Source organism: Haemorhous mexicanus, chromosome 31, assembly GCF_027477595.1.
Source record: "Haemorhous mexicanus isolate bHaeMex1 chromosome 31, bHaeMex1.pri, whole genome shotgun sequence".
NCBI lineage: Eukaryota > Metazoa > Chordata > Aves > Passeriformes > Fringillidae > Haemorhous > Haemorhous mexicanus.
In genome coordinates, this window is record NC_082371.1 from 161,120 (window position 1) to 185,759 (window position 24,640).

The 24,640-nt window shown below is 52.0% G+C and overlaps 2 protein-coding genes across 2 annotated transcripts; both read left to right on the plus strand.

The window, feature by feature from the left end:
- Positions 1 to 5,700: 5,700 nt before the first annotated feature.
- On the plus strand, positions 5,701 to 13,044 carry LOC132340428 (translocon-associated protein subunit beta-like). Its single transcript, XM_059871453.1, is given in 6 exon segments — positions 5,701 to 5,725; positions 5,728 to 5,854; positions 6,741 to 6,839; positions 7,214 to 7,322; positions 7,477 to 7,554; positions 8,240 to 13,044. Coding segments are annotated over 6 exon segments (549 nt in total). The 3' UTR covers positions 8,351 to 13,044.
- Positions 13,045 to 13,994: 950 nt separating this feature from the next.
- CFAP45 (cilia and flagella associated protein 45) lies at positions 13,995 to 17,455 on the plus strand. The gene is made up of 9 exons (XM_059871452.1): positions 13,995 to 14,127; positions 14,931 to 15,101; positions 15,249 to 15,427; positions 15,562 to 15,691; positions 15,923 to 16,069; positions 16,215 to 16,328; positions 16,542 to 16,735; positions 16,889 to 17,113; positions 17,281 to 17,455. Exons 2-9 carry the CDS (start codon positions 15,060 to 15,062, stop codon positions 17,360 to 17,362), a joined length of 1,113 nt encoding a protein of 370 aa, XP_059727435.1. The 5' UTR covers positions 13,995 to 14,127; positions 14,931 to 15,059; the 3' UTR covers positions 17,363 to 17,455.
- The last annotated feature ends 7,185 nt before the right edge of the window (positions 17,456 to 24,640 follow it).

A 24,640-nucleotide genomic window follows, 5' to 3' on the forward strand; every position in this document is an offset into this window, starting at 1 on the left:
GCTGCTGTAGCCTGGAAGAAAGATGACCGCTGGGAACATGAAGTGATAGTTCAACAAGGGTCTCCTCAGTTAATTGAACTTTTGCCCTGCTTTTGGCATTTACTTTATTTCCTAGATCCGTAAATATAGTTACTGACTCTGTTTATGTCGCTAATTTAGTGAAGCAGTTGGATCAAGTGTGTTGTATAATGTAAAGGAGAAACCATTATTTGTTGAAATTGTGGACCGTTACTTGTAATCGAAAGCATTCTTATTTTATTATGCATATTCGTAGCCATACATCGCTACCTGGATTTTTTGTTGAAGGTAACGCCTATGTGGATTCCCTGGTGGCTGCCTCAGCAGTAAAAACAGCGCCTAATGTGTTACAGCAAGCTGTTCTATCTCACCAATTTTTTCATCAGGGTGCTCAGGCGCTACAATTATCACATAGTGAAGCAAAATCAATTATTTCTTCTTGCCCTGATTGTCATATGTCTCATGTTTCACAGTATTATGGTACTAATCCTAGAGGCTTACTCCCTTTACAAGAATGGCAAACAGATGTTACAAAAATGCCTGAATTTGGCCGTTTAAAGTATGTTCATGTCACAATTGACACTTTTTTTCATGCCATGATTGCCTCAGCATTAGCAGATGAAACAGCTTGGGATGTTATTCGTCATTTCTGTCACGCCTTTTCCATCTTAGGCATGCCATCACATGTAAAGAGGGATAATGGCCCGGTGTATGTTTCAAAGAAATTGCAAGTGTTTTTTCATGCCCGGTCATTCTACTGGTATCCCTCATGCTTCAACAGGCCAAGCAATTATTGAACGTGCTCATGGTGTATTGAAGCGCCAGGTACAAAAACAAAAAGGGGGAATGCAGAAGGAGTCACCTCAAGTGAGATTAGACAAAGCCATTTACGTCTTAAACTTTTTGTGTCCTTTACCTGACTTACAAGTCTCTCCTATATTCTATCATTTTTTTGTCTTTAAGTGCAAAATAGCCAAACTTTAAGAAAGGTATTAAGGTATGGGTGAAAGATTTAATCATGGGAAAGTGGACTGGCCCAGTAGAATTAGTAACATGGGGAAGAGGATACGCGTGTGTTTTAACAGAAAATGGCCCTCGTTGGGTCTCTGCCCGTTGTGTCAAACCTTATTTGGAGCGCACAGAAAAGGACAGAATGAGTGGTTCTACAGTGGGAGAAAAATGAATAGGTAATTGTATTGGTTATTAGATAGATGGAAGCATGGACCCTCAAGGAATGTGTGGTAAAGATGGTAATCCAAGACAGAGTAAAGGAAGTTACAGGCTTACGCTGAAAAATCAAAATATTAAATTAGTGGATGTCACTTTTGCTTCTTTTCCTTGAATTCTCTTATAGAGAGGTTGGTAGTATTGAGAAATGTGTCTTGTATCGTTTCCTTTTGCAGGGGACCGACAGTCCCAAAATAGGGGAATTTAATGTACCTAAGGGAGAAGTGTTGCCTTTGCATAGGAATTGAATTAGTAGCTGAAGTCCACACTTTGAGCAACTAGGTTAGTTGCCTGCTATGAGAGCAGCAACCAGTTGCAAGGTTAAGTGGACACTGTTTAGTTCTGAGTGGTGACTAGGTAGATGACTCTGTGTAGGAGAAGGTTATTTGATTAGAGGTGAAGGAGTCATTCTGCTACAAATGTGTCATTGGAAATCACGAAATCTGTAATGGTGTTTGAAGATCTGTCTTGATGTGCTTTGTTTGTATATGAACCTTAAGATTGTGAGGATATGTGTTGTGAAGTTGGTAGAGGTTGGTTATTTGTAAGTAAATGAAGAATGGATCCTCCATCTGCTTGGATTTTTGCAAGGCCCCTGCAGAAGTCCTTAGTAGTTGTATTTGCTGGTCAATTACAAAAAGGGGGAATTGTAGGAAAGACATTCTGTGCTGTTTTTGTGAGCTAGCAAAGGCCTCCAGAAGATAAGGAAGCCCTATATCTCTCCTGAAGGAAGACACCAAGGTTGTCACCATGGAGACAGGATGAAGGAGAGAAAGTTAGGAGATACGGACTCTGGCTAGCTCACAGAGTGACGTGGCTCCCCAATAATCTACTGGGGACTTTGTTTCTCTTATATGATCAATGGGCATTGAATGTGTATGCTGGAGGGGTGTAAGTGTCTTGAAAAGTATAAAAGCAATGTTGCAAAAAATAAATCTCTCTCTTGCACCTTTTGATGGAGTCATGTACTTTTGTACCGTGATGTACTCTATTGCAACGAGAAATTTTCAAATTTTACGGGATTTCTCCAAAACTAAAGCTGCCAGCAACAAGGATCCTGCATGTCTTTAGAGCCCCACAGGCCACCTTTAAGCTGATTGCCAGACCCTGCGGAAATGACTTATTTTTCCCATGAAAATTGCCTCTGTTTGTGGCCACTCACCTCGGCCAAGAGTGCGGTGGCAATTGAGAAATTAGCAAGCTTTTCTGGATTTTTCCAAAACTAAAGCTGCCAGCAACTAGGAGCCTGCAAGACCTTAGAGCCCCAAACACCACCTTGAATCTGATACCCAGACCCTAGAGAAATGGTTCCTTTTCCCCACAAGGAGAATGGCCTCCTTTTGCGGACACTTGCTCTGGCAGACACTGCGGGAGTCCATGCATGACGTTTGCAAACTTTGCTGGATTTCTCCAAAACTAAAGTGGCCAGCAAGTATTACCGTGGATGTCCTTAGGGCCCAAAAAACTACCTATGGGCTGATACCAGACCTTGGGGAAATGGCTTCTTTATCCCACAGAAAATGGCCTCCATTTGTGAATGCCCATACTGGCTGATAGTGGAGTGCCAACCTGAAAATTCGCAAACTTTGCTGGATTTCCCTAAAATTAAAGCTTACAGGAACTAGGAGCAAGCATTCCATTAGAGCTCCACATGCCACCTCTGAGCTGATATCCAGACCCTGGGGAAATGACTTTTTTTTCCCATAAGGAAAATGGCCGGCTTTTGCGACCACTCACACTGGCCAATACTGAGCTGCAAGGCGAAAAATTTCACAAACTTTGCTGGATTTCTGTAAAACAAAAAACCCTTACTTAAAAACAGAGGCCAGACAGAATTAAGGGAATAGAAATTGATATATTTATCAAAGGGTCTTCACATAAATTAAGGGCAGATGAAGCCTCCCCAAGGGCCTATGCCTAAAATGGAGGAGAGTCAAAAACTTTTCAGACAGATACAAGTTTGGTCTACTTATATATCAGTAGTTAATCCTCCAAATACAGCTTCAGGTAGTGAAGTCATATACCCCCAGTTCCACATGTGAGGAGCAAAATTAGTAGAGAGGAGGGTCCTGAGGCCTTTCTTCCACCAGAGGTAATCTGCCTGAGAGATACGGGCACAGAGGAGCTCTCGGGGCTTCCTGCAGCGCTGCAAGAGATTTCTTATGCTGCTGGCTTTACACTAGGGAGGTCGGGACACGTCCTGTTTCGCGGCAGCAGAAGGCTGCAGCCTGTCTTCGGGGAGTGAGTCAAGCAGGAAGTTTTGAGTGCAGGAAGGGAGACCCTGGGGTTCTGTGCACCTCATTCTTGAGGAATTTAGCCCTGCTCCTTCTCCTTCACTCCTTCCTCACTGCTTTACACATCCCTCACGGTCGTGGGCAGGTTGCTTGCTTGGCCAGAGCTACTTGTGGTGCCGAGAGACACCTGCGGCTCCTCTCCAGAGCCCTCCTTACGAGAGCGCGGCCCAGCACGGCCACCGCTACTTCCGCCACCACTGGGCAATGGGCAGCGCAGGAAGCGTGCCCTGCGCAGGCGCGGAGTCCCTGCGTGTGCACGGGCCTAGACTCCATTTCCCAGGGGGCATAGGGCTTTCCTGAAGCGTGATTCGTGTGCGTCATTTCCGCTTCAGTGTCGCTTCCTCGTCTTTCCGGCGTTGGCGGCGGGAGAGACGGTGAGGGGCGGGAGGCCCGGGCCACCCGGAGGCCGCGTCCTCGTGCCTCGGGACGGAGCGGGCGGCGCTGGGAAGGGTCTGTAGGAGAGGATCGCTCGTGGGCTCTGAGGGGTCAAGAAGGACCGGCTGGTTTCTGGCGTTGGAGCGTCAGAGTCGGGGTCTTTCGAGGGCAGGGTGGGTGAAACCGGGCTGTTCCCTGTTGAGAGGTGTCCTTGGGCCCCTCTGGGCCCCTGGGCTTCGTGCGTGGGCAGGAGCAGCCTGGGCTGCATGCGCTGCTGTGCGACTGCAGGAGGGCACTGGGGGGAAGGAAGGGGCTTCTGGCACCCGCGCTGGGACGGGCTGAGCAGGCGGATCCGTGCCAAGCCCGGGAGGTTCAGCGAGGCCAAGGCAGGTGCTGTACCTGCATTGGGACAACCCCAAGCACAAACAGGCTGGGGAGAATGGATGGAGAGCAGGCCTGGGAAGGATGTGGGGGCATGGGACATTGACAAGAAGCTCAGCATGCCTTGGCAACGTGCACAACGTGCACTGGGAGCCCCGAAAGCCAACGCTGTCCTGGGCTCATCCCCAACAGCGTGGGCAGTGTGTGAGGGGGGGATTCTGCCCCTCTGCTCTGCTGAGACCCTCCCCTGCAGAGCTACCTCCAGCTCTGGCGTCCCCAGCACAGGGAGGACAAGGAGATGCTGCATTGAGTCCAGGGGAGGCCACAGAGATGATCCAGGGGCTGCAGCCCGTCTGCTCTGGATACAGGCTGGGAGAGCTGGGGGTGTTGAGTCTGGAGAGGTGAGGATTCCAGGGAGAATCCTAAAGCCCCTTCCAGGGCCTACATGAGTTCCAAGAGAGTTGGAGAGGGACTTTGGACAAGGGCCTAGAGTGACAAAACAAGGCTTCCCACTGCCAGAGGGCATTTAGATGGGATATTGGGAAGAAATTGGTGCCTGTGAGGGAGGTGAGTCATTGGCACAGGTTATCCAGAGAAGCTGTGGCTGCCGCGTCCCTGGAAGCGTCAAAGGCCAGGTTGGATGGGGCTTGGAGCGACCTGGTCTAGTGGAAGGTGTCTTTGCCCATGACAGGGGTGTGCAATTAGTCTTTACAGTCCTGTCCAACCCCAAGCACCCTATGACTGTGGAAGGCAGAGGCCCTGATATTGAAACAGTTTTTGCATTTAAAAGCCCCATCAAGTGTCATCACTGGTCACATCTGTAGTGTTCCTCTTGTCTCCTTGTCCTCTCAGCAGGGTGGCTGCAGAGGCACTGTGTTTGTCTAAGTCAGACCACGTGGCCTGAACCAGGGACTTGTGCAGAGGATCTTAAAAGCCACTGGAGGGAGTTGGTGGTTCTCAGTGGCTGGAAATAGGGAAGAATAATGTTGGAAGTGAGGAGCTGTGCTTTCTAGAAACTAATTCTGTTGTGTAAGACAGCACTGGAAAGTTGCCAGGCTTTGCAAGGGCAATTAACCATTAGTTGCTAAAACTGATGAAATTGTTAATTACCAAAGCTTTTGTTCTGGAAGTTCCTAGAAGAGGCTTAGTGATCTGAAAGCTTTGCCTGTTATTAAGATGTGCAGTGCCAGGGCTTGGACTTGATGATCCTTTCGGGTCCCTTTCGACTCAGGATGTTCCATATTCTGTAAAAGGAAGTGGTACTCGCCAGGGCTTTGAAAGGGGAGAAGACCGTGAACTTTTCTTTCATGGCTGCAGATCTGAGACTCTGCTGTGCCAATTCTTACATCCTCACAGGCAAGTTCAGAGATTTCAGATGATCAGTTCCATTTCTTTGTGTTTCTAGATGAAGCTCCCTCTTCTTGCCATGTTTGCCTGGTGTCTGTGGCTCACTGTGAGGATGGTGCCAGGCTCCTGGCCTCCAAATCCCTGTTAAACAGATATGCAGTGGAGGGCAAGGACTTGACTTTGCAGTACAACATCTACAATGTTGGCTCCAGGTAAGCCCTGTCCAGGCTTCAGTACTGACCACAAGCAAATGTTCTCTGTGTGGCTGCAGGGTACAAGGCAATTTCTGAGCTCCGTGATGTGCTGTTGCTTTTGCTCCCTCTAACTCTGAGCTTTCCAGTAATGCCTGAAGGATTGACCCTGAAATTTGCCTATTCCTTCCTCTTCCATTGTCCCTGCGTTCACCTCATGGCTGCTCAAGCTGTCAGTCCAGCATGGTGGTTCCTGTGGTGTCCTGTGACACTCTGTTCCCCACTCATGCAGCTCCCTTTCTTGGCTTTGTAAAAATTCCTTTTTGCTATCAGGACTTAACTAAGGACCTGTCAAAGATAAAACAGAACTTCCACCATGCTGGTAAAAAGCTTCATTTGCAGAATGAAAAGCTGACTGAACAAAATGCAGGACGCTATTAAAGGGCTTTGAGATTTTTGGTTTTTAGATTTTTTTTTTTAAAGGCAGAGTATTGCATACTGAGTGCAGTAGTGCTAACAGGAGAATATATGGTGCTGTAATATTGAGTTGATACAACATTACTGAGATCCTGTAATTTTATATGTGGGATTTGGGTATTATTTAGGCCAGCATGTGTATCCATGGGATTGTATCTGAAGTTCAGCAAACTGCCAAATCGTGTTGTGGAAAAAATGGTGGTTTTCCTGTCCTTGTGGTTGTTTCTCTCAGCTTTGCCTTCCTCCCTTTGCAGTCTCCCTGTAAGACACCTCAGCTCTCCTCCCCACCTTTACTGGTGACATTTCATCTCTGAAAAATCAATTCTTCCATTTGGTCAAGATGGAACTGTCAGTGCACTTTGCTGCAGAGCCTGTGAGCAGATGGCAAGGCTTAAGATTCCTGTCTCATCCCTCTTTTTGTTGATCTCAGTGCTGCCCTAGATGTGGAGCTGTCAGATGATTCCTTCCACCCAGAAGACTTTGGCATCGTCTCTGGCATGCTCAGCGTCAAGTGGGACAGGATTGCTCCATATCTTTTCATGTTTTGAAATTTCTCCCAACTCTCCTTGCCTCTGAGCATCCTGCAGCTTTATCCTATCTTCATCTGCTGTCCCTGAAATTCCTTCCAGAGCCTGGACAGGGTGCCAAATCCAAACCCCTCCTCTTCTGGATGGTGCAGTGTAAAAACAAAGTTCGTTGCAGACAGGACCAGGTCCTGGGGTAGCTCCTCTGCCTGTGGAGGAGCAGCTGGGTCAGCCTTGGGTGCGTCTGGCTGTGACCACGAGCACTCAGATCTGTCAGCAGCACTGACTTTTGCACCTGGCTCCTGGTTGCTCTTTCCCATCTCCTCCCTTTTCTTCTTGGGATGAAATACAGCAGTGTTCCTTAACGTCCAGCTCCCAGAGCCAGCAACGTGTCCCACACCATGGTTCTATGACCTCTCAAGGCTGGGTACTTCAACTTCACCTCTGCCACCATCACGTACCTGGCACAGGAGGGTGCCCAGGTGGTGGTAAGTGGCTGTTTTATGGGATCCCTGCAGACACACCTGACCACGCTCCCGGAGCTGCTTGGTCGAGGTGATGCATGTCTGTGTTGCTCTCACCCTGCCCAGTTCTGGAGTGAGCAGGAAAGGTGGCAAAGCCTGTCTTCCCTGCCTTTTTCAGGTTGGCTTCACCAGTGCTCCTGGGCAGGGAGGAATCCTGGCTCAGCGTGACTTTGATAGGAGGTTCTCCCCTCACTTTGTGAGTACCTTTCAATTGACAATGGAAAAGTGCACCACGGCAGCTGCAGCCCAGTGTGGTGGCTTCCTGCTTGCACATGGTGTGTGTGGCTTGCCCTGCAGTCACCTGGAGAGCTCCAGAGGGAGCTGGAGTTAGTTCCTGTCAGTTCTCCAGAGGACTATCACAGAAGCAGCTGAGTTTCCATCCCAGCTCCCTCTGTGAAGGAGCTGTACTGTGGCATTTGAGGCAGAAAATCTGAGAGTAGAATCTTAGAACCTCCTAGGTTGAAAGGGACCCACAAGGATTGTGGAGTCCAACTCCTGGCCCTGCACAGGACAACCCCAGGAATCCCAACCATGCACTTGTCAGCCCTATCCAAACTCCTTGAGCTCTTGTCAAGCCTGGTGCTGTGACCACTTTCTGAGGAGCCTCTTGCAGTGCCTGGGAGAGAGAGCATCCTCTGGGAGAAAGAGCCTTTTTGTAATATCCAGCCTTAATGTCGGCTGTCCTGACACAGCTGTGGGCGCTCCCTCGGGTCCTGTCACTGGTCACTGAGGGCAGAGGTCAGCGCCTGCCCCTCTGCTTCCCCATGTGAGGAAGGTGCAGACAGTGTGAGGTCTCCCCTCCCTCTCCTCTGATTTCATTGCTCGAAGACTCCCCTGGCCTGGATTGTTTTGACTTTTCTCTTAACAATTTCTCCCTCTAGCTGGACTGGGCGGCATTTGGTGTGATGACCCTGCCCTCCATCGGGATCACCCTGCTGCTCTGGTACTCAAGCAAGAGGAAGTATGACACCCCCAAGAGCAAAAAGAACTGAGCAGAGTCCAATGCCAGCAGCAGCCCAGAGCTCGGGAAAGGACACCCCTGAACCCCCAAGAACAGTGGCTAGGTCGGGATGGTGCCATCCCCTGCGAGGTGCTGCCTGTGTCCTGCTTCAGCCCTCTGGGTAAAGGATTCGGTGGCTGCAGCAGCAGCTGTGAGGTGTCCTCTGTGTTCTAATGGAGAAACAAACAAACAGAAAAAAGAGCAACCAGAAGTCCCAAACCACCTTGTCCAGCCCCTTTGGAGGCAGAACCCCTCTCTCCTCTGCAGCTGCAGCAATCTGAGCAGCACAACATGTTAGTGCCCAGAGGGGCCTGCCTGTGGGGCTCTGCCCCCTCTGCTGCCTCCAGCTCCCATTTGCCTGCTGCAGTTTTCTGTCATATCTCAGGGTCCCCTCCAGGTGCTGCCTGCCCTGTGGGACAGAGATTGCTCGGGTGACACCACAAACCTGATTTGATAGAGGATGTCACAGCTGCTGCTTTGTCCTGTTGATGCTGTTCTCTGACCCACCAGCCTGCCCAGGTCCATGATGGGCTTGTAAAGCCATGAGGGTGGAGTGCAGGGAGGAGGATCAGAGTTAAATTCCTCAAGAATGAGGTGCACAGGCTGGGAAACTCTCCCTGCACTGGCGATGCTCTGCTTAATTACACCCACCTACAACCCCCTCCCCTAGACAGGCTCCAGCTTTCTGCTGACATGTTCAGGATCAGGACATGTTCTCTGCCGTCAGCTCTTTTCCTGTGCCATTCTCTGACCCTCTGTCCCTTTGGATGACACTGAACCCCCCAGGACACAAAATGGCCATTGGTGGCTGAGGAGGGCTAAGGGCCCTGCTAAGAGGGGATACGGGCTCAGTTGGTTCCAGCAGCAGCTGTATCCAGCATTTCCAGTCTGCAGGAAGGGACTTAGCTGAGGCATGGAGCCAAGGGTGGGGAGCTGAACCACAGCAGCCTCACCAAGCCTCGCTGTGTCTTGAGCCACTACAAGGCCCTGGGGGGGCTCTGCCTTCTTGTTTTCTGTAATTCCCAGGCCTGGCAGACATGCAGTATTGTCCCTCAAATGCTTGTGGCTGTGTCAGGGGTCTTCCCACTGCAAGACTGAAGTTCTCATGTTTGTGGGGAATCCTTTTAGAATTGTTCTCCAGCCCTGGCCGCAGAGTGTCACTGTGTTCCCCCTCCAGCAGCACCTGTACCAGCATCTACAGCATCAGCCAGTCTGAGGGACATGGGACCTGTCACACCTGATGTCGCTAGTGACCACCCATTGGGTAACATCCTGCACACTGGAATGCTCTGGGATGTCCCCAGAGCAGGGGACAAGCTCTGGTCACACCAGGGGGAGACCCATGAAGCTGAGCTCACCCAGAACCCTTGGGGTCCCCACGGGTGCCAGGCTGGGGACACATATGCCCCTCACCATCTGACACTCTCATGGGGGGCTGACCTCTGCCAGGTCGGTCAGACATGTAGGTGCCACTCTCAGTGACAGTGAAGTTGTCATGTCCCTCCTGCCCCCAGTACCCCCCCCATCCTTGTACCAGGTGGTGGCACTGGTGGTCCCTGAGTGCTGACAGATCAGTGTCACCCAGTCCCACAGCACCAGCATCCAGGGAGGCTCCACGAGGAGCTGGATGGTCTGGGTGGCAGGGGACACCAGCCTGCCAGGGCCAGCGCGGGGCTGGGGACATGGCATCCTCTGAGGACTCAATAGTAAGGCTGAGGGTCTGGGCTGGAAGGGAGAAGGGACAGGGCTGGGTGGGGGTCGCACCGTGGGGACAGAGGCACAAGGTGTGGGGGCTGTCCACAAACTGTCCTTGTGTGGCATGGACCCCCCTTGGAGACAGGGACACTACAGCCACCCCACAGTGAGGCGGGGCATGGGGACACTGTGACCACCCTGTACTGTCACAGGTCACCCCCACCAGCCCTCTGATGCCTCCCCAAATCCCTGTCCCACCATTAATGTCCCCACCTTCCTGCCCCTACAATCCCGGTCACCTCACACACAGTCTCTGATGGCACTTAAGGGAACCCTGCAGTCCCCCTGTGCCAACTTCCCTCCCTACCCCAAGGGTACGAGGCCCATGCCTGGGGTGCTCACCCCACAGGAGCAGCGCCATCTTCCCGGCCATTCTGGTGTCCCCAGCCATGTGGACTGGCTGTGACTCACTGCTGTGGCCACTGCTCCCCTGGGTGGTGGCTCTTCAGATGAAGAGGAAAGAAGCGAGGTCACATCTTGGTCACATCTTGTCCCCACGTGTAGGTCACCATTGGTGAGGGCAGGGTGGGGACCTTGTGGGACATGGAGGTGATGGTGGGACATGGTGGGTACATGGTGTTGCCTGAATTTGGAGGCTGAGGTGGTGTAGGGAGCCAGTGATGGGTGTCCAGGGGAATGGGGTTCCTAGGGATGGGGTTTCATGGGAATGGGGGTCCCAGTGGTTGGACTCAGATGTGGGTATGAGGGTCCCAGAACAACATGGCCTCCAGGGATTTGTGATCATGGTGTGAGGGCTGAGGGATGGGGATGCCAGGGGAAAGGAGGGACCCCTGTGAGAATAGAGGTCCTGGGGGAATCAAGGGAAGGGGTTTCCCAGGGTCTGCAATTACTGGGATGGGGTTCCTTGGGAATGGAGATCCTGAGGAATTGCAGTGCAGGGTTGGGGGCCCCAGGGAAGGGGAGACAGGAGGAAATGAGGTCTCATGGTTGGGGTCCCAGGGAAATGGGGGTGCCAGGGATGGGCAGTGGTTGGGTGGGCCCATAGGTCCCAGCTCCTTCCCTGGGTGCCTCAGATTTTGGGGTGACCCAGGGCCTAGCACTGCTTCCCTGGAGTGCTTGTTTCCTGTCCATGCATCACATGGGGGTCCTGGGTAGCTCTGCCTCTGTGCCCTCCCGTGCCCTTGTCCTTTTCTTCTCTTTATTTCTCCTTTTTAATTTTTCCTCATTTTTGTGCCATGTCCCCTCTCCTCTGATTCCTGATTCAGCAATCCCAGGGAGCACCTGAGCAGGGAATGGGTTGGGGGGACCCAGGGGAGGGGGAAGATGGGGAGAGGTGGTGCAAGGAAGGGTGGGGAGGCCATGGGGGATAGAGGTGTTGGGCTGTGCCCCCTCAACACTTCCTTTTTCCTGGACAAGAAGGAAGAAGCTGGTTGTGCTGAAAGTCAGATGGGAAAGGGGAGTGGATTCTGTCCTCGGGGGGGTCACATCCAGGGGGGTCCTGTCCTGTGAGGTCCCTGTTCTGGGGGTGACCTTGGGGAGACCAGTCCAAGGTGTGGCACATCATGGCATGGGGGGTCCTGTCCCACGGAGTGGTAGTGCCACCTGTCGAAGAGGTGGCACGTCCTTGGGACCCCTGTCTATCCAAGGGTGGGACCAGCCATGGCCCATCCCCACTGCACAGGGATGGTCATTGGCCAGCCCTGCTCTGGCCAGCCCCACGTGGCAGCCAGGACCTCAGGGTCCTCCCCGCCCTTTTGCTTTTGATTCTGGCCGCTTTAGAGCTGCTATAGAGGTGAGAATTGTGTGGGCGGAAAAGGCCTGCCCGTGGTTTGCTGAGCCCTGCAAGAAGCACAAAATCCAAAGTGAGCCCAAGCAGTGGCTCTGTGAGGGCCTTTGATGGTTTTCAGAGTAGGACTGGGTGGAAACCCCCCATGCAAGGGTAGCTGTTGGGGAACCAGTGTGGAAATGCAGCAATTGATAATTTGTTCCCTCTTGGTAAGGGACTGAGAGAACCACAAAACTACTGAAATCCCACAATACTCGGCTCAACAGCCTGACCTGGACCCTCCTCCTTCCTGCTTCACCCTGCACCCACCGCAGCCACTCTCTCACTGCCCTCCACAGCTGGGTGAGGAGAGAAAATTGAGCAAAGGGTTCCTGGGTTGAGACAAGGACCAGGAGAGATCACTCATCAAATCCTGTCACGGGAAATGCAGGCTCAGAATTAGCAATACGAATTGAATGTTTTGCTGACAAAATCGGAGCAGGATAAGAAGTCAAACGAACCCTTCAAAACACCTTCCCCCCCACCCCAAACTCCTTCCTGGCTCTCCCTCCTCCCTCCAGTGGCGCAGGGAGATGGAAATGGGGGCTTCGGGCAGTTCAGCACAGGTTGTTTCTGCCGCTGCTGAGCCAGAGTAGTTGCAGTCCTTGCCCTCCTCTGCCAAGGTGGGGTCCCTGCCTTCCACGGGAGTCTCTTCTCCAGGGATTTCTCCAGCAGGAATCCTTCCTGTGGTCTGCTGCTTTGCTCCAGCTGCTCCAGGCTGGGGTCCTTCCTTGCCCGGGCTCAGTGCCTCAGGAACTGCTCAAGTGGGGACTTCCCATGGGCTCACAGCTCCCTTCAGGCATCCTCTGCTCAGCCGGGGGCTCCTGCAGGGTGGCCAGGGGGGTGTCTGCTCCCCGGGGACCCCACAGGCTTCAGGTGAATATCTGGAAACCCTCGTGCCCCTCCTTCCTTCCTGCAGGGCTGTTCCTCTTGCAGCCTTGGAGTGAAAACCACGTTCACTCTCCTGTGAAAATTTAAAAAGTTTAATAAAGGATAATAGGAGACAAGGACCATAAAGCAAAGGTTGGCACTCAACCAAGTGCACACTGTTCTCTTTGGGGATACCCCTTAAATACCTTTTCCCTTATATCATCCTGTTGCATATTCATAGACCTTTATGCATAGTAAACTTTTTTCCCAAACCAGTTTACATGTTCCAAGAATTGTTCAGCATATCTTCTCCTTGGATCTGCCTTTTTAGAGCATGCCTATTCCTTGGTTGTGCTTTTAGTCCTTTTTTATCATCATCATCTTCAGTTTTGGGCCTTGGTCCACACTGTCTTCAGACAGTGAGTGTTGATAGTTGACATCTCTGTAGCAGGTGTCCTCATCCTTTGTTCACTGGATGTTATGCAATCCAAGCAGGCATTTTAACACAAGCATACTTTTATCAGCTATTTCACTACTATGTCTAATAATATCTTTATAACAAAGTTACTTTCACATCCCACATATAAAATCCTTTTTAATATTTGCAAAAAGCCATTATTACAATATGTATCTATAACACTCAGGCGCCTCTTGGCTGCTGCAATATCATATCTGCCTTCCCTTGGATTTGCCTTTCCCAGCTCTCGGAGCTTCTGCACTAACATACCCCGTCCCCCATCCCCCATCTGCTGCAGGACATCCTGCGAGTCCCGGGAGCTGTTGGGGGCGCTGCCATGGCAACAGTCGGTCCCGACATATCTCGACAGTGGCTTTGGGCACGTTGTCACAATCGGTTCAGACACATCCCAACCGCTGGTCCCGTCACATTGGGATGTCGGCTCCAGGACATTGTCACACCTCCCACACTCTATGACAGCGCCATGGCAGCTGCGACTACCGGCTCAAAATCTCGGTCCCTCCGTCCCGGAGACTCCTCCCCGGGGTCCCTCCTCCCGCGCCGTCGGCAGCTTCGCCCACCAGGACTTCAGTCTCTCCTTCCCAAGGTCTGCCCCCGGTCTTCCTCTGACCCCCAGCCCCTCCGGCCCCTTTCGGTCGTGCCCACAAGGGCATGTCCCGACTGAGGGTCTAGAGCTCCTCCCAGGATCAGTTGGTGTCCAGGGAGCACTGAGTGTGGGGATTTCGGATACCTCACATTGTCCTTTCCCACAGGTCAAGGGCTCCAGCAGCCCAATTGTGATCCTTCATGATGTGCCCAAACAGCCTGAATCACAGCCCTCTGTCAGATACAAACCAAAGACCACCAGAATCATTACCAGGGACCTGATCCGGGACCTCATGTAAGGCTGTGCCCAAGCCCTGAGGGGTTCTGGGGGAATGGGTGTCAGTGCAGCATCCCAAAATCTCTGGGGAGCAGGGACTGGCAGTGAGCCCTGGCCACCCCCAGGGATCCTGCCCCTGCATCTCAGCCTGGTGCCACTTTCACCCCACTTTCCCTTCCTGCCTCACCCCAAAACAAGAGAAGCAGGTCCCCACAGCTTCCCCAACACTTCCCACACTGATCTAGGCTGGCTTGGTGGCTGAGTGGGCAGCTCAGGGAGCACAGGGACCTGTTGGGGTCTGCCACTGAGCTCTCTCCCTGTGCTCCCCAGCATTCCCCAGGAGAAGCCCCAACCATGTCTCATCATTGGAGAAAAGGAATTTGAGAAACTCAAGGAATCAGCTCAAGCCCCAACTGAGGTGGAGCGTTGGGACAGGCTGAAGACCCTGAGAGCCAGACAGGACGCTGCTTTTGTAGGCATTTCCCTTCCTGCTTCCCCCTTTTCCTGCTCTGCAGATGGGTTTGAGGGGTGATGGCTCCCGCTGGGGGGTCTCCCTCTGTCCACCACATTTTGGGGCACAGGGGAGGCTACAGGGCTCAGGGCTCCACTGAGAGCTGGGCAGCATCCCTGAAATTGTGCCTATCACTGCCAGCCTTCCAAGGGCATGGGGTGTCCGCCCAGAGGTGTGGGGAGGGGTGCCCATGCTGTGCCAGGGCCCCAGGAGCCCAACATGTCCCCATGCAGTGTCAGGAATGTGACATCTGAAGTGTGACCCCTGCAAACCCTCAGGAAGGATTGGGCAGTGCTCTCTGTCCCCACAGGAAGCCCTGAAAAAGGCCCAGATCGAGGAGCAGAAAAAGGCAGAACTGGAGGACAAGAGGGACCTTTGGAGAGATGTAGAAGAGGAGCTGCAGCAGGAGGAGCAGAAGCTGCTGCAGCGAGCGACGAGGATGAGGCTGGAGCAGGAAGAAGACATGCGGGAACTGAACGCGGTAGGGCCGGGGCTCCCCTCTGTCACCTGGCACTGCTGAGCTTCCCCTGCTCCTCGTGCTCCGAGGCTCTCCCCCTCCTTCCCTGGCCCTCCCTGCTCCCTATGCCCCAGTGTGGCTCTGAGCCACAGACACCTCTTGTCCCCACAGCTGTTCCTCAATGCCAAGTGCAACATGATCCGAGACAAGCAAGTCCTAGAGAAGCGGATGATCCACAAGGAACTGGTGGAGGAGGAGAAGCGCCTGGACAAGATGATGGAAGTGGAGCGGGAGAAGGGCATGGAGGTCCAGGAGGAGCTGGAGCGCCAGAGGAAGCAGGAGCTGATGAGGTTGGCAGAAGGCTCCCTCTTCCCCATGGAGGCATCTGGCCCATTCCAACCACACCAGTTCTGCCCATGCCAGCGTTCCCACGATGGGGAGCAGGATGGAGCCACAGGAAACCCTTCTGCTCTCGTATTCCCAGAGCTCGGCAGGGCATTGTGAAACAGATGGAGCAGAATGCAGAGGAGCGGGCGCTGAGGGCTGAGGAGCTGTACCAGGAGGGCCAGAGGCAGCTGGAGCGACTGGAGCAGATGAAGAGGGAGGATCGGAAGGTGGGAGCAGGGAACGGGGGTGCAGGGAGGTTTCCACCTGACTGGAACAGGATTGGCAGAGCTGGATCAGCCACACTCAGGGAGTGGGAACAGTAGCCAGCAGGATCAGAATTCTGGTCCCTTGGGGACATTGTGACATCCCAGGGATGTGGTCCAAAGCCTGCCTGCCCTGAGTGACGAGGATGAAAGAGCACTTGGCTTGGTGGTCTCCAACATGCATGGCATTTCCAGGCCTGGGAGCAGAAACAGGAGCGACTAAAGCAAATCCATGCTGATATTAAACGTTTCAATGTGGAAAGCCAGAGGCTGAAGGATCAACAGCGGGAGCAGGAGAGGCTGGAGGATGAGCGGGTGCTGGAGCAGCAGCGGCAGAAGGCTGTAAGAGCAGTGGGCTCCTGGTGGGTTGGGCAGGGGCTGCAGGAGCTGTCCTGGGGCTCTGTCCCACCCCAGGGCTCTGTCCCATTCTGGGGCTCTGTCCCACGCTGGGACTCTGTCCCACACCCTGGGACTCTGTCCCCTGTAGGAGCGCGAGGCTGCCTTGGAGGCGGAGCGGCAACAACTGCGCCTGGAGAAGGAGAAGGAGCTGGCCTGGCTCAGAGCCACACAGGAGCAGGCCCAAGACTGGCAGGCAGAGCAGGTGAGTGGCCCAGGAACAGGTGATGTGCTCCCCTGCCACCGTCCCTGTCCCCAGACTGGCAAAAAGGCAGTGCCCCTGGATGTGGGTGGTCTGTAGGACCAGCCCCTGGAGCCAGGGGATATCCTGGAACAGTGCTGGCAGAGCCAAAGCCACAGCCAAGGGCTTCCATAGCTGCCCCTGAGGGAAGCCCAGCACTGTCCCCTATTTGGGCAGGATGCTTTGAGGGCCAAGAGGAACCAAGAGGTTGCAGACCGGGAATGGCGGCGGCAGGAGCTGGAGAAGGCGCGGAAGAAGGCTGAGCTGGAGCAGCAGCTGAAGCAGGACCGGCTGGAGCAGGTGGCCCAGAAGGAGCAGTACCTGGCCATGCAGGTGCAGCAAGACCGCCAGGAATTCCAGAGGGTGCTCAGGTGAGGCACATGGGACTGAGGGATGGCTGAGGTGGTGGCCAGGGGGCTCCCAGTTCCAGCTGGTGGCTCTGGTGGCTCCAGTGCCAGCCCAGGTGCTGTGCCAGGTGTGGGGGGCTGTGGCAGGGTCCCTGAGCCAGCCCGGCTCTCCCACAGGGCCCATCAGGAGCAGCTGGAGCGGGAGAAGCTGGAGCAGGAGCAGAGGGAGCTCCGGCAGCGCGCCCATGCCGAAGATCTCCGGCGGCAGATCCAGGAGCTGCAGCAGCGGCGGCAGAGGGAGCGGGCGGCCGTCATTGAGGAGGGCCAGCAGCAGCAGCAGGAGGTCCGGCAGCGCAGCCAGCGCCTCACCCAGTTCAGGCAGCAGAAGCTGCAGGAGTTCAGGTCAGAGGCTGCCAGTGCTGCTTCCCTGGGCTCCTTGGGCTCCCCGAGTCCTTCCTGGTGTCCAAGCCTGGCCCACCTCCCAGCTTCCTCTGCATCCTCAGCAAACAGGACCTGCTGTGGGGCCGTGGTCCCAGATCCATTGGGAGCCTAATGGATTCTTTTCTCAGCAGAGCCACTGGAATGCCTGAAAAGTACTGTGCCCAGGTGGAGCGCAAAGCCCAGAGCCAAGCCAGCAGAGCCCCCTCCTAGGCCTAGCCCCACCAGGATCCAGTTCCAATTCCCCAAGGATTTGGGGTTCCATTTGCATTGACTAAATTTTCCAATAAACTATGTTTCTGAGAAGATGGTGTTTTCCATCCTTCCCTGGCCTCAGAGCTGTTTGGGAGGAGCTGCCCACAGGGCTGGAGGAGCCTTGAGGTTCCTTGTCCCACCTGTCCCACTCTGGGGTTGTGTTATGGGTTTAGTCTTATTAGTGAAATTTTTCATTTGAAATATGCTGGAAGAACGAGGGGGTGATTTTTCATCTGAAATATGCTGGAAGAAAGAGGGGGTGATGCCCCATGGATGGATGGCAGGTGAGTGAGTTAACAAAAGAAGTGGGTGATCACTCTGGCTGACCACCTGTTATAAACAATCCAGACCCCAAGTGGGAATGAGTTATAGAAGTTTTACTGAGAACAAAAAAAATCAGCAGAGCAGAAAGGACAGTGCTTGGGAGCATGGCAAAATGCCAGAAGCTCATGGACAAAAATAGTGGGTCAGTCTTTTATACCTGATATTGTATCAGCTTTATGCCCATTTATGCATATTCCCTGACTGGGAAAGACTGGCAGAAACACTCCATTCTAAGTGGCCCAGATGCCCCATAGATCCTGGGCATTGACTACCTCAGGAACAGGTACTTCGAAAACCCAAAGGGAGGTCGATGGGCTTTTGGAATCGCTGCTGTGGAAACAGAAGGAATTGAGCAACTGAACACCTTGCCTGGACTGTCCAGTTGGTTCTGGACATCACCAAACGAGAGAAGTGGCCAAAGCTCTCCCTCTGTGCTGACTCATGGATGACAGCCAATGCTCTGTGGGGGTGGCTGGACAGATGGAAAGAGGCCAATTGACAATGTAAAGAGAAACCCATCTGGGCTTCTGAAATGTGGCAAGACATCACCATCCAGGTGGAGAAGCTGATTGTGAGAGTTCACCATGGAGATGCACATGTGCCTAAGAGTCAAGCCAACAAGGAACATCGGAATGACGAACTCGCAAACCAGGTTCCTGCAGTCAAAGCATCGCAGGTAGATCTGGACTGGCAGCACAAAGGAGAGTTGTTTCTGGCTCCATGGGCCTATGATGCCTCAGGTCATCAGGGCAGAGATTTCACTTCTAAGTGGGCACAAGGCCAAGGGGTGGATTTAACCATGGACACCATCTCCCAGGTTACCCATGCGTGTGAGATGTGCTGCCGTTGAGTAGGCTAAAAGAGTAAAGCCTCTGAGGAATGGTGGGCATTGGAATAAGTGCAGGTATGGAAAGGCCTGGGAGTTTGATTACATCACACTGCCACAAACCCACCAAGGTAAGTGCTATGTGCTCACCATGGTGGACGCAAACACTGGATGGCTGGAGGTGCACCCAGTGCCTCACACTACTGACCAGCACACCATCCTGGGCTTGAAAAAACAAGTCCTGTGGTGATATGGCACCTCAGAGCTAATTGAGTCAGATTGTGGAACTCATTTCAGGAATAGCTTAGTTACCACGGGGTCACAAGAGCACCGTGTTGAGTGGGTGTTTCACATCCCCTACCATGCACCAGCTGCTGGGAAGGTTGAACAGTATCATGGACTGTTGAAAACCACTCTAAGGGCTTGCATGGGAGTACTTTCAAGCACTGGGATCAGCATTCAGCAAAGGCTACATGGCCAGTCAACACCAGAGTCCCTTCACACTGTAGATGGAGATAAGGTCCCTGTGAAAAACGCCAATCACTTGTTTTTAAAATTTTAAAAGTTTAATAGTAATAAAATGGTTATAAAAGTAGTAATACAATTAGAGTAATAATAATTTGGACAATTTGAATTAGGACAATATGAGACAATAGAAACAAAGAGTTACGGATGTCTGGGTACCTTTTTCTGGGCAGCCTAAGTCTGAAAAAGGACACTCGTTAACAAAGGATTAACCCTTAAAAACAATAGCCTGTTGAATATTCATACATCTCATACATGATACATAAATTCCATTCAAATACAGGAATCTGTCTGGTCATTGTCAGCTTCTTCCTCATAATCCTAATGGTGTCTTCCTGTCTGAGCGAGGCAGGAAGAAATTAGTTTCTCCTGATAATGGAACAGTAAATTCTCTTTGAAAGATTTAGGTGTCCTGTGGCTGCTATCTTGGTGCAAGTCCTTCCTTTAGAAAAAAAGTATCCTACATAGCATAGTTTCTATTTTAATATTTTGTTATAACCTAAAACTATATTTAAGACACTACTTAAGAGAATTAATACAGCATTACTTTCTAACACAACACATATAATACTCATTTTAATATTTGTGAAAAGCCAGTCATAAAATACCCGTTTTTCACAGTCCCTGTGGTACAGCTGAGGGGCCTGTTAGGGAAAACAGTTTGGAAATGGCAAACCCACTGATGGGATTGTTTTTACTCAAGGACCAGGTTGCACCTGGTTGGTGACACATAAGTTGGAGAAACACGATGTATCCCTCAAAGAGATCTTATCTTTGGGTGAGCTGTCCATGATGCCACTGCACCTGTAGCTGTATCTTGATGTGTGTGTGTATATTTTTATATATATATATATATATATATATATATATATATATATATATATATATAAATAAATATATACATATATATAATTTGAATAATGCATGTATGTATATAGTTGAAAAGTCTTAAGTTCAGTGTTGGTATGGGAAAAAAATTCAGGATCGCTAATGTTATGGGTTTAGGGTTCTCAGTGAATTTTTTCCCATTGTCATCCTGAAGGTGCTGGGAGGGGGATAGGGTGACTCCTAGATGGACAGCCAGCAGTCAAGTCACATGGAAAGAGTGGCTGATAGCCCGGGCATTCCAACAGAATCACTTGGAGGGGAATAAACCTTTTAAATTTTAAAAGTGTGCAGTTGTTTCCCACAATGGGGCACTCATTTGGGATATAAAATCTCTTTTATGGCCCAAGAGATTTCAGAAGAATGGCATGCCCCTGCTGATTTTATCAGATCAAACGACCTCTCCTGCAACCATCAGTGATTTCAGGTCAGCACCATGGAGACAACAAAGACTAGATAATGGAAAAAGAGGAGGGAGAAGATAAAAAGCCCCTGAAAACTGCAGATCTAGAAGACTGTGAGTACTAGTGCGTGTAAGAGCTGAGAGTATGCTTAAAGTGTGAGTGAAGTAGTGTGCTCCGGTGGGTATGAGACTTAAAAGATCCTCATAACTATTTTTAGCCAAATTGTAATTTCCGTAATCCAGATGTATAAAAGTCAGCTTCAGACAATAAATTGGACCCATCCTGGTCTGTTGAAGCTTTAAGATATTGGACGGTTGGAAGAAAAAGAATGGAAGGACGCGTGGTGGGGGAAGAAAGTGGGGACCCCGTGCCTGGTGGGACGCATGTGAAAGAGGGAGTGAGAAGCTGCAGGCAGTATGCGTAGAAGAGGAAAACAGGGAACTCGTGGCTAGCTGGATGCATGAAATTGAAGGATTTGTAGGGGCTAGAGAGCACCAGAGGGTTGCCAGGTTGAGAGTCACGGTGTTAGAGTGAGGGCGAAAGTTGCCATTTAGTAGAGTCAGTGCTCATGTGGAGGCGAGTAGTCAAGGCAACTTTCCCAACCTGCCAGCATGACAGGGGGGGCGGCGGGGGGAGCTAAAGATATAAAAGGCAGAGCATCCATTTTGTAGAGGAGCACATGGCTGGTGGTCACAGGGACTCCCAGTGCTAAAAACTTTTTGTTTATTCAGTCCTTTGTTGTAATTTTTGTTAAGGTTTAATAAACATTTGAAATTTTAAAAGCGAACAGTTGTTTCTCACACCTTGGAAACCCAAGCACTTTCCTCTCCCACGGAGCCTTTCCCCTGGTCTGTTTGGAGCTGGGTGTCATGATCTGCTAGTACAAGTGGGGGTTGTGATGGTTCGGTAACTGATCTCAGCATGCAAAAAACAACACAGAGGGGATTTCAGTATTAATCAAAACAAATTGCACCTTTTATTGAGTGCCCACAGCAAATGCGATAGAAAGATTAGAAAGGAGATAAAGGATAGAGAGAGAGAGAAAAAGAAGGGGAAGGGGAATATAGCTAGTAATGGGGAGACGAAATCCTTGTGGTCCAGCCAATAGATCTGTCTTGTCACATTGAGGAGAATCTCAAAGTCCTGGTTAACTCAGGAGTCTATTATAGTCCTCCACCGAAGGTGGAACAGGTACAGGACTGTGAAGAATAAGTCTGTAGAAAACAAGTACAGTACAGTTCAGGACCCATTTGTCATGGTCTGAGCCTGGTGAAATGCCAGTGCTTCCATGAGAAAACCTCTTTTCCTGGTATCTACTGTGAGATGTGATCAGAGACAGAGCAGAGCAGGCTCTAACTTATGATTGAAAGGAAAAAAAACTTTATTAACATAAAACTACAGGGAAAAAACACACGGAACACAGAATGAAAACCTTCCAAATTTCCTCCTCCTCCCCCCACCAAATTTCCTAATTCCGTTACCACCCTTTGGATAATCAATTCTCAGTTCTTTGAGAAGAGAGGAGCCCCTCTTGCACCACAGACTTCACCCAGGAAACAGTCAAAACTTCTCGTGTTTCCGTGTCACGTGTGGCACCGCCCGGAGAACATTTTGCCATCGTGACCTCTTCCTTCCATGTCCAGTGCTCTCACCACTGCACATGGACCAGAGCTACTTCTAGGGTTTTTCCCTTTAAGGATGCTTTGTCCAGTTCCAAAAAAGAGCACAGTCCCTCTCCCTTTTGGGACACCTGTCCCCACCATGTTTCACCCCCTGGGGCTGAGGGGTCTCTCGAACAGAGATCATCTTCCTCTTCTTCTTCATCGAAGACGGAGGGCACCACCACCACCCTCCTCACCCGTCATCTCTGTTCACACACCTTCACATCACCGCACTCTCCGCGCTCTGAGCCATTGCCTCCCCCTAGAATGCAGTCTCTGTGTCACAGGAACTCAAGGGTTCTGTCCATAGCTATCCAAGAAAAGTCCAGCCAAAAGCCACTCCATCATCTCCTCCCACCTAGAGTTCCTCTCAACTTCTCTCAATCTCACCAACTCCAGGAGGAATCAGCATTTGCAAGGTTTCCATCGTCCCAAGAAGGGTTTAAAGTCCCAGACTCTGCCGGCTTGGTTCATGAACTCCCACGACTGGCTGCCCTGCTGGGCACCCCCCCCCTTCTCCTTCACTCCAGCCACACTATCACAAACGCAGGCTGCTCTCTCTCTCTTCCTCCAGGGGGGGAATGGGGGATGGCTGCCCGAAGCCCTCGCAGTGCAATGCTCCTCCACCCTTCGGCCCAGGCCTGGCCTACCTCCCTCCGGCCACATGGCTCCCCTCCCCCCCCCGCCCAGCTCGGAGCTGGACAGGGGAGAGGTCTCCTCTGGTCCAGGACTGGAACTCAAAAGGAACTTCCAGTGGGAGTTCACAGCTTTTAACCCCCTGTGTTCTCAGAGGCGTATCCATGCCCTCAGTGGACAAACCAGGTGCCAATATTAAAATCTGGACACCGATTGGCGTGACCACACCATCCCAAAAAAAACCATTTCCCCTCAAACCACGACACCATTGTTTCAGGACTGGTTTATATGGGAAAGCAGTCTTGGTCCAGTGAACACACCTGCAGACAACACTTGGCAAACATCCTGCTTCAGTCAGATCACCACCCCCTGTGTTAGAATTATAGGGGTCTCCGTCTCAGTCCTAGTGGGGGAGCTTCAATCTCTGTTGTCATAGTGGTCATGAGGCAGATGAGGGATTTTCCATGAGGGATCACCAAAATTACTCCAGAAAGTTCATTTGGCCAAGAGGTGGGAAAATTCACAGGCTATTGTGATGAGCAGGGATCTTGAAGCAGGTTTAAGCGTACAGAGCAAGCCGCTCATGGCCAGGCCCTGCCTAAAGCAGTGTATCATGGCGGCACAGCAAACACACCTGTAAACAATCACTTGGCAAACATCCACCTCAACCAGGCCCAGAACTCCAGTCAGGGTCTTCATGGTCTTAGTCTCTGCATTTTGGTGTAACTAACAAGGAAATGGATCTCGTGACCCCCTGGCACTGGGAATGAGAATGGGCAGCGTTGGCCATTCTGTGAAGCCCCACATGGGGCCCCTGCTACTGATGATCACCTCCCCAATCAGGTTGGGCACCCACAGGAGTGGGGAGAAAAACACAGTTGTGGGTGCCCATGGATGGGGACCTTCAGTAAACCCCACTGCGCCCAGTCCCCTCATGGTCATGGCACATTCTTGTAGATGTCACTGGGGTCCTGCAGTCACTCATGGGGTCTTGGCAGCTCCTTGTTGGTGCCCTTTGTGGCTCCCAGGGGGAGGGAGAATGGTGGACCCATCTGGGGGTCCTGCAAGAGGGAGGACCTAAGTAGGGGGCGACACCCATGGGTAGCATGTCCCTGGTACCTCCCCTGTACTCACCCTCTGCCTGCTTGGTGCCCAGAATGTTGGTGTCCAGCACCAGCACCTCCCCCTTCTTTGGGGGAAGCAAGGGCTCCAGGGGGGCCCTGCAGGGATAAAGGGGTTTGGGGGTGTGGTCTGGGGAAGGGGGAAAGGGGAGTCATGGCCAGAACTGCCTACTCACCTGTCCTGGGATTTCCTAGTGGCTGCAAGGAAAAGGAGATTGGGCTGTGATTGTGGGACCCCCAGGGCATCTGACCCCCTAGGTGACCCCTGAACCCTCACTCTACCTGTATCCCTGATTCCCTCTAGGACCTCTGAGCACCACCGAAGCCATCATAACCCCAAATATGGTAAGGAGGGAAACTCCCCCAGGATCTCTGAAGACGCCCCCCAACATCCCTGCATGATCCTACAGCAGGGATCTCAAAGACCCCAGGATCTCCCATTGCCAGCCCAATAGTCCTCAAGGGTGTCCCTTCCTGGGATGCCCCAGGACACTCCAAAATGCCCCCAAATCCCCCAGGACCCTGAGAAAAGACCACTGAGGGCTCAGCCCCACCAAGTCAGGGCTTTGATCACCACCCCATTGCCTCCCAAACCTGGTGACTTGCCATTGCCCTTTGGGAGCCCATCCCCCTCCTCTTGTTACCTACCCTGGCAGTGACACAAGTGATAGCCTGTGATGACAGCCAGGAGCAGGACCAGGAACAGGGGGGTCCTGCTGATCCCCACAGCTACTGCTGGAAACGGAGGGGGACACATGACACATTGGGATCACCTGTCACTTCAGGGGTCCTGCACCCCTGGTGACCCCATATGACCCCATGTGTGTCCACTTGTGCTGGTGGTGTCACCTCCA

Coding starts and splice junctions, on each gene's coding strand:
- CFAP45 (XM_059871452.1), top strand. CDS start 15,060: ATGAGGCTGGAGCAGGAAGAAGACATGCGGGAACTGAACGCG. Junction 16,329..16,541: donor AAGACTGGCAGGCAGAGCAG/GTGAGTGGCCCA, acceptor CTATTTGGGCAG/GATGCTTTGAGGGCCAAGAG. Junction 16,736..16,888: donor GAATTCCAGAGGGTGCTCAG/GTGAGGCACATG, acceptor GCTCTCCCACAG/GGCCCATCAGGAGCAGCTGG.